Source organism: Sus scrofa, chromosome 17, assembly GCF_000003025.6.
Source record: "Sus scrofa isolate TJ Tabasco breed Duroc chromosome 17, Sscrofa11.1, whole genome shotgun sequence".
Classification (NCBI taxonomy): domain Eukaryota; kingdom Metazoa; phylum Chordata; class Mammalia; order Artiodactyla; family Suidae; genus Sus; species Sus scrofa.
In genome coordinates this window covers 35,540,078-35,551,581 of record NC_010459.5, presented here as the reverse complement: position 1 = coordinate 35,551,581, position 11,504 = coordinate 35,540,078, and the positions used below count along the sequence as shown (strand labels likewise).

The 11,504-nt window shown below is 55.9% G+C and overlaps 1 protein-coding gene across 1 annotated transcript; it reads left to right on the top strand.

Annotated features, from left to right (window-relative positions):
* Positions 1,089-10,967, top strand: LOC100525721 (dual specificity protein phosphatase 15). The gene is made up of 7 exons (XM_003359940.5): positions 1,089-1,450; positions 2,195-2,228; positions 3,741-3,823; positions 6,635-6,684; positions 7,562-7,636; positions 9,315-9,486; positions 10,338-10,967. The coding sequence occupies exons 1-7, from the start codon at positions 1,430-1,432 to the stop codon at positions 10,608-10,610; spliced, it is 708 nt and encodes a 235-aa protein (XP_003359988.2). The 5' UTR covers positions 1,089-1,429; the 3' UTR covers positions 10,611-10,967.

Below are 11,504 nucleotides of genomic sequence, written 5' to 3'. Positions count from 1 at the left end.
ACCATTTAGTTGGTGCTTAGTGAGTATTTGTTGAATAATAAACAAATTTATTATTGTTTAATAATAAACAATAATTTGAGCTGAGACAGACAGCCTCGTGAATATGAGAAAGAAAGAGACACCAAAGAAATCATTCTATTTTTCTCCAGTCACTGCATCTCAAACAGGTTCTGTTGACTCTTTCTCCCATGGTCACCTGCTACTATAGATGGGGTGGGGGGCAGGTGATGCCTGGAGGAGCAAAGCTGGTTCAGCCGCTTCTATTTCAGCCCCATAGGAGATGTGCACTCTCAATTAATTTCCCTTCTCTAGCTTTCGTCCTAGTAGCAGGAAGGGCTGACCTCAACACAAAGACACAGTTAGGATAACTGGGACCCCAAGGGGTGAAGGTCAGAGGTGAATGAATAGAGCCTAGAACTCTGGTCTCCAGACTCACCTTCTGGGACACTTGCGTTTAATTATACCCTTTACCCCAGGTGACTGTAACCCTCCCTCATCTCCCTCTCCTCACAAGTACCCCTGATTTAACGGGGCCCCTAAGCAGAGTTATGGGGCCCCAATAACTCTGCCAGCAGAGCTGACCCAGATGGCACCATCCTCAGAGGCCAAAGTGGATGGGAGGATGGCTGGATGAATGGACAGAGAGACGGACGGATGAATGGAAGACGTGTAGGATGAGAGGACAGACTGCTGACTGCGGGGGAGGAGGAGGGGAGTGTGGGGGATAGGATCGTGGGGGGGGGGCAGGGGATTACTAAAGGAAGGAATCACCCACTTTTCTGATCTAGAAGAGAATCTGAAGATCAGAGATCAGAGGACCCCTAGTGATCAAAGTCAGCCCCCATCACGTTTCCACTGGAAAACCGAGGCCTAAGGAGCTGGGCGTTTTGCCCCAAGGAGGCCCGCAGGGAGGTCTAGCCAGAGCCGGATCTGAGTCTCGGAGCCCGCGGCTGGGGGCTCTCTCCGCGTCCCCCCCGCCCCGCCCGCGCCTGACAGTGCCAGGGTGGGGGGAGCGCCCCCGCCCCCACCTCCGGAGGTCGTGGCCCCACGCGGCCCCAACAAGCTGCCGTTGTCCCGCGGGCCCCGGGCCCGGCACACTGGGGCTTTGTCCAGCCCCCCGCCGCGACCCAGGGTGGGGGGGCGGCCCACATGACCGAGGGGGTAGGAGGAGCCTGCGGCGGCGGTGGCAGCGGCGGCGGCAGCGGCTCCATCATTTCCCTCCCTGGCCGGGGGTCGGCGGACGGCGGCGGCAGCGGAGGCGGCGGCGGCGGCGGCGGCGGCTGGGCAGGGCCGGGCGGGGCCGCGGACGCCAGGCCCCCGGTTCCCCGCCAGGCTGCAGGCGCCCGGCCCGGGCCGTCAGGGCAGCTGTGACCCTTGCGCTCTGCGGGCGGCGAGCTGGGGGTGCGCCCGGACCCCCGTCCCCGGGATCATGGGGAATGGCATGACCAAGGTAGGGGGCCCGATGGCGCAGCCCGCACCTGGCCGCCCCCAGCCCCGGCCGGGCGTCCGCCTCTGACCTTCTGGCTCTCGCTGAGTCTGTGGGTCTCTGTCTGTCTGGGACTCTGAGATCGTACTTCTCTGCCTCCCTGGGACTGTCTCTCGCTCTGACTCTGTATTTCTGTATCTCTGTTCAGGTCTCTGTCTCTCTCCCTGGGCTCTGGGTCCCTCTCTCTGCCTGTTTCTGAGACTCTTGTATTTCTTCTGCTGTCTTTCTGTGGCTCTCTGTCACCCTCAGACTCTGTCTCTTCCTGAGTCCCTGTCTCTGTCGCCAAGTGTCTCCTCTCCCCTGTCATTGTCTCCCTGGACCCTCTAAGGCTGCGTCTCCAGCAGCCCCGCCCCCCCAATGCCTCTGCCGGACCGTCCACCTGCCCCAGCCTTCCCACCACCTCCTCCTCAGAATCCCCCTCCACCCACCTTGGCAAGTCCACCTCTCCCTTTGCCCCCTCCCCTCTGCTCCTCCCACCCTCCCTCCTTAGGCCTTCAAGCTCCTCCATCCTCTTTCCTCTCCCCCCACCCAAGCTGGCCTCCCTCGGCACTCCCCCTGCTGCCCTCCCCAGACCCCTCTCACAGAGAGTCCAGACCTGCAAGGGGAGGCAATTGCTCCCTGAGTCCTAAGGGCCAGATGCCCTTCATGGAACTGAGAGGGGCGTTGTGCACCCCTCCCCCCTGACCCCAGCCTGTCTCTCTCCTGTAGGTACTTCCTGGACTCTACCTCGGAAACTTCATCGGTGAGCACTGCCCACTCTGTCCCAAGGCCATGGCATGCTCCTTGTCCCAGGCCTGTGTCCACCATTCATGCTCTGGCCCACGCACCCCGGACGTGCTCAGGAATGGGGCCGGGGGCAGAGAAGCCATGCCAGGCTGGGAGTGGGGGAAGAACTCATGAGGAATAAGGGCCGCGTGGGTGGAGGAGTGTCCCCAGGGCCCAGGGCTCAGAACTCTGGACCCTGGGCCAGTCTCTGCACCTGCTCTAAGCCTCAGCCTCTCCTTAGGCACCCCTGCCCCTAAGGAGTTTTCCAGCCCCCGGGGTTCCAGGTTGAGGAAGCTGGAAACACTTTCCCGCACAACCTTTTCCTCAGAGGAGACCTCTCTAGAAACCAGATTCTAGATCAGAAACTTCACTGGCCAGCACTGCCCGCTTCTGTCCAAGGCTACAGCACTCTCCCTGTGCTGGGCCTGTGCTCAGAGAAGGCAAGTCCTGGGCTGGGGCGCCCCAAGGCGGGAAAAGTCACTTCCATGTGTGGAGCCAGAGAAAACTTCAGAGGGGCAGAGCTTTCCCATCCATTCCTGTCCCCCACTGGGCTGAGGAGCTGCTCCCCTAAGCCCTGGGAGCTCCATGTTGACTTCTGAATATTTGCTAATAAGGTCTGAATCCTTTTTAAGTGTGTAGCCCCATGAACTTGACCCCACAACCCCATGCCCAGCCAAGGCTGCACACAGTAAACACTCAGGAAATGTGGTGAATGAGAACATGGGCACGTGGAGATAGTGTTATTTACTCTGATTATAAAAGGCCTGCATACCCTGGGAATCCAGCCCCTGGAGATGGCCACTGATAGCAGTGAGAGCTGTAGCCCTGGATCATTTTTCATATATCTTTGGAGATAACAGATGTAATATTTAAAACAGAAATGGAAGCCTCTTCTGCATGCTGTTTCTGTAACCTGTGTTTCCCATTTAATATACCGTGGACTTGCGTGCACATCCGCATGGAGAGCCCTTTTTAGTGGCTGCACAGTATTCAAGTCTGAATCTACCATTATTTATCCAGTCCATTTTTGGGTTGTTCCCATGTTTAACTATTTCCGCTGTGTTTACTGTTATAAGCAGCACTGCAGAGAACATCGCCTTCGCCACACAGCTTTCTGTGTGAGTTAACCCTTCTCTCGGAAAGATTCCTTGAGGTAGAATTGCCTGGGCAAGGGTATGGCAGGGAAGGGTGTTTGTGATGGAGAGAACAGCAGGCTGGGGAGGGGCTGAGCTGTTACCTGCGGGCGCCCCCGTGGCAAGACTGAAGCTTAGGGGTTTGGAGGACCTGTCATGCTGGAGCAAGAGGTGGTGAAGGAGCAGGGAGCTGACAGAGGGGGGGTCTAGGTGGAGAGGGAGGAATGAGGAGAAGAGCGAGGTGGGGACATCCCTCCACCCCCCCACCCCCCCCCCCACCCCCCTGCCTGCACTTGGCCATCGGAAACATGCAAGACACATGTGCCAGACTGGCTCAAGCATCCTGTTTCTTTCAGATGCCAAAGACACGGATCAGCTAGGCCGGAATAAGATCACACACATCATCTCCATCCACGAGTCACCCCAGCCTCTGCTGCAGGTACTCCTTATCCCCATCCCAGGGTTTCGAGCATAAGGGGCTTCAGACCCCCACAGCACCTATGTATCACCTATACTGGCACATAGGTCTTCCTGACTCATGCGAACTCATTTGGTTAGAAACAAGCCGGTTTTACATTAGCATCCCGAGTTGCTCCCTATCTGGCAACTGAGGACCAGAGAGGTAAAGTAACCTGCCTAAGGTCACACATCCAGGAAGCTAAGGAGCTGGAATTTGAACACAGGCCATCTGGCCCCAGAGGCCTCACACCAAACCTGAAAAACTGCCCTGAGGGGGCTTTGCATTGTCCAACTGAATAGATGATCCCAGAAAGATGGTTCTGGGAGTCCCTGTCGTGGCTCAGCAGAAAATGAATCTGACTAGCATTCATGAGGAGGCAGGTTTCATCCCTGGCCTTGTTCATAGGGTTAAGGATCCGGTATTGCTGTGAGCTGTGGTGTAGGTCACAGACAGGGCTCGGATCTGGTGTTGCTGTGGCTGTGGCCAGCAGCTACAGCTCCGATTTGACCCCTAGCCTGGGAACCTCCATATGCTGCAGGTGCGACCCTAAAAAGACCCCCCCCCCCAAAAAAAAGTTGGTTCTGGACTTTGTGTCTTACCTGTGACCTGGTGCTATGATTTCACCTCTCTGGGCCTCTGATCCCTCAGGCCTCTCTGCTCCAGGGGGCTGTTGTGAGAATACAAAGAATTGTGGGATGGTGAAGTTGCTTTGTGCACAGCTCGGCCCCCACTGTGTTGTCAAGTCCTGGAAAAGAGGGGGTGAGGGTATTATGACCCAGAGGAAGGAAGCAGGAAATCCAGACCACATGTGCCGGAGTCAGGAGGTCTGAGTTCACATCTTTACCAACACACCTGGGCACAGGACTTTACCTCTCTGGACCTCAGTTGCCTGATCTGTAAAAGGGGACTTTTTTTCTCTTTCTTCTTGTTTTAGGGCCACATCTGTGGCATATGGAAGGGCCACATCTGTGGCATAGGAGTCAAATCAGAGCTGCAGCTGAGGGCTTCACCATAGCCACCCCAATACCAGATCCCAGTTGCATCTGTAACCTATGCTGCAGCCCCGATCCTTAACCCACTGAGCGAGGCCAGGGATAGAACCCACATCCTCATGGACACTATCTGAGTTCTTAATCCACTGAGCCACAACTGGAACTCCGAAAGGGGACTTTTATAGCAGTACCTACCTCTCTGGGTTACTGAGAGCCACAGAATAGGTGCTCAACAAATTACAACTGATAAAATAACAAAATTCATCATTTTCATCCCATAAACTGAGCCCCTTCCTCTTATCTGTTACAGTCTGTGTCACCCACTCAAGGGAAAGAACTGTGGGTGGGAAGGGGCTCTGGACATCTGAGCTCCAGACCAGGTGCTGTCACAGATTTGCTGTGTGACCTTGGGCAGTGTCCTTCCTGTCTCTGGGTCTTCGTTTCCCACATGTCAGATTTGATGGTTTCTAAGAGCCACCTCCAATAATCTGTGGTTCTCCGTGTCATTCGAAGAAGAAATTTACAGGTCAGTTGAGGTCCGATTTTGCATTATAGGGCAGGCTGTTTTGAGGGTGTTTGGAGTCTGCGGAAACTAGAGTGCATGGGGAAGGCTGTCTAGGTGTGACTATTTACAAACGAAATAACTGCTGGCAAAATGAGTCCCCTTCTTCCAGCAGCCCTTCCCTCTTCTCATGAGAATTTCCCTCTCCATCTGTCAGTGAATTTACCCGTCAGGGTTTAATAATGCCCTGTAAGCCCAAGGCCAAATGCATTGCAAAGTGAAAATGCAAACCTTGCAAAAGAGGTAGGATGGTGTGCCCTTGGGGAGAATGCTGTTGTGGAGAAGGGCTGGAATCTCACAATCCCACATGAAGCCACTAACTGATAAGCACCTGGCCAGGGGTCCCTCAGCCACTGGCCAGAGGTGAGCCAGAGCCTAGAAGAGAGTCATTTGACTATCAAATGAGGTCCTTGAAAAGTGATTCTTAGACTGTGGGCAGAACCTCTCTTCAAGATCTTGTGTGAAGGTTAGACGTGCAGGGAAGGATGCTGAACAAGTTAGTTGGAGAAATTACTGACAATTCAGTCCTTGGTTATTTTCATGATTAGCACATAGCTTTATAATTGCAATTCATGAACAAAAACTTATCTTCATAGTTTTTGTTTCTTTTCAAGATAATAAGATCTGCTTTGCCCTTCTTACTCTGTAATTTTGTAATCCTCATATGGAAGGGAGTCACTTCAAGTGGCCCTTTGCCAGCTTTTTTTTTTTTTAAGGGCCAAGCCTGTGGCATATGGAGGTTCCCAGACTAGGGGTCAAATCGGAGCTACAGCTGCCAGCCACAGCCACAGCCACAGCAACGCTGGATCCGAGCTGCGTCTGCTACCTACGCCGCAGCTCACGCAATGCTGGAATTTTAACCCACTGATCAAGGCCAGGGGTTCAACCCGCATCCTCATGGATACTAGTCAGGTTCTTAACCTGCTGAGCCACAACAGGAACTCCCCTTTGGCAACTTTTAAGTAAAAGGTCCCTGGATCCTTTTTGGCCAGTCCTTGTGCCCAGGTCACGTAAAGAGTTAGGATACTATCTTCTCAGAAGGTTCTGGAACCACAGATGGTCAGAGCTGAGAAGCCCTCAGAGAAGGTGTCTACCCTCTTTGGACAGAGAGGACAACAGTGGCCGAGGGAGGGGCAGGAACCAGCCTGGGGTCACGAGGTGCTTCGGAGGCCCAGACCAGGGTCAAGGGGTGCAGGCATGGGCTCCCCACTGCCTATGTGTGTTTTATACTTGCAGGACATAACCTACCTTCGCATCCCAGTGGCTGACACCCCTGAGGTACCCATGTAAGTTCCCCTGGATGGGCTGCTAGGTGGACAGACAGCTACCCCCTGTGGTAACAGGAGGAAGGTTGTGAGGTGGCCCCTGGCCAAGACTCCTTAACCTTCCGCCATGAGATGGAGGGAGCACCCTGTACCTCAGGACAGATGCCCCAGTGGATCTGAAAGGGTCAGGCTCAGCCTGCTCCTGGCCTTGGAGTTAAGGTCCCCGGTTCGGGGCCAGGTCGGTTCGGGGCCAGGCTTTGCCGTTTACTTGCTGTGTGACCTTGGACAGAGGAAATGGGTGGGTGGGGGTGGAGGACTCTTGGCTTGAAGGAGGCTTTCAAAGACCTGAGGGCTGGGGCTGAGGCCCCCCCCCCCAGGGCACGGGGGAGGGGGGGGCTCAGAAAGCGGGATTTTTGTCTGTGTTATGAGCAGTAGCGCCTCCCAGTCTGGAAGTGACCCAGACAAATACTTCCGCTCCCGGGGAATCTCGCTCCCAACCCCCTTGCTCACCCTTATTGTCCCCAAGTGCTCCGACTGCAGATCCCAGAGGGGCAGGACTCCTCCCACCCATTTTCTGGACAGGTCAAGATAAACCCTCTGTGCAAATAGGATCCACGGGACCCACTGGAGAGGTGCTCCTGCCTCTGGTGGGATTTGCCACGACTGGCCTCTCTCACCGCCTGAAACGCCACTGTTAACTGCTTCCCCCACGCACGTCCACCTGAACCGCGGCACTGGCCCCCATTCACCCGCGCGTGCTGGCTGACCTGAGAACCCCGGGCTCTTTGTCTCTTGCCATCCTGTAATCAGGGAGGGGGACAACTCCTAGGAGACCTGCCCCCCACCCCCGCCCCGACCCCTGCCCCAGTGCTCCCTATCCTCTTGCTTTCTTCTCTAGCAAAAAGCACTTCAAAGAATGTATCAACTTCATCCACTGTTGCCGCCTCAATGGGGGAAACTGCCTGGTGCACTGGTGAGTAAAGAGGGAAGCGGGGGGTGGGGTGGGGTGGGGTGGGGTGGGGGGTAAGTAAATGGCTATTCTTTCCCGAACACGCCCTCATCCTATGGGGAAGGCGGAACCTGGAATGGATCTTCTCCAGCCTGTAACCATGCATCTGACAGAGGCTGATGGATGGCTCAGATTGAGGCTTGTGTCCCTTATCTGCTGTGTGGCTCTGGCCAATTAGCTGTTTCTCACTGAGACTCAATTTTCTCATCTGTAAAATGGGGAGAGGAATGTTAACCTGGTGGGCTACTGGGAGGAATAGGCGATGTCATGCAGGTAGCCCAGCATCCTCCAATAGTTCTGGCTCCTTCTCCTCCCCTCTGGCTTTTGAGGCAATGGTACAGGGCAGTGAGGAGCCCCAGGCTGGGAGATGAGACCCGAGTTTTCCCAGGGCCCCCTGGCCCACTCGATTTCATGCACCCCATAACTTCTCACTATGTCTGGCTCAGGGCGGCCCTGCCTGAGCCCCAGCCATAGAAAGAGCTCCTCCAGCCCATCTCTCCCAACCCCCCTTTCCTTGCTCCAACTGCACCAGCCATCTTCAAGTCCACCAGGATCCTAGTGGTCTTTGTACACTGCCCAGAACATTCTTTTTTTTTTTTTTTTTTTTTTTTTTCTTTTGTTGTTGTTGTTGCTATTTCTTGGGCCGTTCCCGCGGCATATGGAGGTTCCCAGGCTAGGGGTTGAATCGGAGCTGTAGCCACCAGCCTACGCCAGAGCCACAGCAACGCGGGATCCGAGCCGTGTCTGCAACCTACACCACAGCTCACGGCAACGCCGGATCGTTAACCCACTGAGCAAGGGCAGGGACTGAACCCGCAACCTCATGGTTCCTAGTCGGATTCGTTAACCACTGCGCCACGACGGGAACTCCTGCCCAGAACATTCTTGACAATCCTTACCCATCTTTCAGGATTCAGCTTGATGTCACTTCCCTAATCCTCCACACCCCCTCCACCAGATTGTATACCTCTTCCTACGCAACCTCCTAGTCCCCGGACTCACCTTCAAAGATTTATCACCTCCTGAAATTGTTTCCCTGGTTAGCGTCTGTCTCCCCCAACTGTATTGTAAGCCCCAAGATGGCAGAGACCATTTTATTCCCCACTATGTTCCTAGTACCTGAAAAATCAGATGATCAGGGAGTTCCCATTGTGGCGCAGCGGAAATGAATACAACTAGGAACCATGAGGTTGTGGGTTCAATCCCTGGCCTCGCTCAGTGGATTAAGTATCCAGCGTTGCTGTGAACTGGGGTGTAGGTTGCAGATGCAGCTTGGATCTGGCATTGCTATGGCTCTGGTGTAGGCCAGCAGCAACAGCTCAGATTCGACCCCTAGCCTGGGAACCTCCATATGCCGTGGGTGTGGCCCTAAAAAGACCAAAAAAAAAAAAAAAAAAAAATCAGATGATCAGGAAATGTGTGTTGAATGACCGTATGAAGTGATGTTTCTTTCGGGCCTTTGGCAGAGGAGAATGCTGGGCAGAGGGAATGGCATGGGCAAAGGCCTGGATGTGGGAAGACATATCCTGGCAGGTTCCTTGTGGTTGGAGCTCAGGAGGCAAGGATGTGAGAGCTGAAGTAGGGGTGGGGTGCCAGGAGGAGATTGAACCTTCCCCGAAGCCTTCGGGGTGGGGTGTCTCAGCTTTGCAGGCATCTCCCGAAGCACCACCATCGTGACAGCATATGTGATGACTGTGACGGGGCTCGGCTGGCGGGACGTGCTTGAAGCCATCAAGGCCACCCGGCCCATCGCCAACCCCAACCCAGGCTTTAGGCAGCAGCTTGAAGAGTTTGGCTGGGGCAATTCTCGGAAGGTAGGGGCTGGGGCAGGGGCAGGGGCTTGGGCAGGGGTAGGAGACTCTTCTTACTTGAGCTGAGTACTGACTGGAAAGAATTTAGCCTGTGATTTAGACCTGGCAGAAGGTTTTCCCAGGGTCTTAAACTTGTAGCCCTTGACCTAACCTAGCCCCTAATTTGGATGGCCAGATGTTTTCTTTTCCTTTTTAATTTAGGATTTGAATACCTGTGGGCCAGATAATGACCACTTCAATTTGGCCAGGTCCCAGCACCACCTGCTCTACCTGCCTGAAACCTGAAGGCAGTTGACAGTTTGGCTCCTTTGGGGAAAAATGTCTAGTCCCCGGGGTCTTGATGAGGCCAAAGCAGTTCCTTCTCTTGTGCCCACAGGGCAGAGGGTATATAGAAATGTCAGGAACTGAGCCCTCCCCGCCACCTTACCCCGCCCCCCCTCCCAACAAGAGATGAGAGACAGAGAGAGAAGCAAGTGCAGGCTGGTGCGCCGAGGCTTATCTGCAAGGCTGCATTAGGAAAGAGGCAGACAAGGAAGAGGGAGGCCTTTTGAGCTGAGTTGCTGCACAGGGTGGGGAGGGGTTAATGTGGCTCCCACTAGGCAGGTGAGGGGTCACCTTAGTAGGTTTGGAAGATGAAGTGTCAAAGGGGAAGGGGATTCAGGAAGAGGGAAGGGACGCACAGGGAGAGGGGCTCAAGGCGGGGAGATGGAGGCTCAGAAGGGAAGCGAAGAGGATGCTCAGGAAGGGGAGGGGCTTAGCGAGGCGTGGGGAGCTGCCGAGGGCGGAAGCTCTGAAGACTGGGGAGGGGAGCCGGTCCCCGGGCCGGCACCGACCCCGCCCCCTCTCCACCGCAGCTTCGCAGGCAGCTGGAGGAGCGCTTCGGGGAGAGCCCTTTCCGCGACGAGGAGGAGGTGCGCGCGCTGCTGCCGCTGTGCAAGCGCTGCCGGCAGGGCTCTGCGAGCGCGGCCGCTTCCCCGGCGCCCAACTCCTCGGCCTCCGAGGGGACCCTGCAGCGCCTGGTGCCGCGGATGCCCCGGGAAACCCACCGGCCGCTGCCGCTGCTGGCGCGCGTCAAGCAGACTTTCTCTTGCCTCCCGCGGTGTCTGTCCCGCAAAGGCGGCAAGTGAGGATCCCGCCCCGCCGTGGGGTCCCTCGTCCTCCCGACTGGTCCCCCTTCGGGGACTGTCTGGGCCTCCCACGGCCATCACGACGGGCCCAGAGTCTGTGGGAGCCCTGCGGCGACTTGATCCCCGCCCTTAACTCCTCTTCCCGCCTTGCTTGTCTGCGTCTGCAGTCCGTGCGTCCTCCATCTGTGTGTGTGGCTCTGTGTCTGGGCCGGCCTGCTGCAGCCACTTGGTGCCTTAGTCCTTGGGCTGGGGGAGGGTGCCCCCAGGGGCCCTCCCCCATTAAAGGCTGCGGGAGTGGGAGTGGGTGGGTGGGGTTTGGATGGGCCTGGAGGATATTAAAGAGCCACAGAAGCTGCCTATCTGGTCGCCTCCCAGTCATTCAGCAAAGGCCAGGCTACAGGGCAGGAGCCTGTAGGAAACCGGAATGGGAAGGGGGGGGTCACATCCCCTAGGACTCTCAGTAAACTGCAGTCTTCGGGGCTGAATCCGCTTCCCTGACCCTCCACCTCTATCTCTCCCCGGAGCCTGGGTCTCCCCCAGAAAAGGCCCCCAGCTGCTCCTGCTCTCTGAACCCCCTCCCCTGGCTGAACCCCTGCCCTCCTCCCTGAGCAGGCCCCTCCTCCACAGCCCCCTTCCTTTCCCTATTCACGAAGCCTGGCTAGCAAAGTTCTAGCAGTAGTGCCTCCCTCATGCCTGACTTTCTACTCCAAAGAGTTCACTTAATCCTCCGGGAGGAAACAGAAGCTCAGAGAGGTCAGGCCGCTTGCTTGAGGACACATAGCTACAGTAGGGGAAGCTGGGTTTGAACCTAGGCAGTCTGTGTCCCAAGAAGCTTCTTGTCAAGAAGATTCTTCTGGTCTTGAAGGTTTACTGGTGGGAGGATCTCCAGCTAGT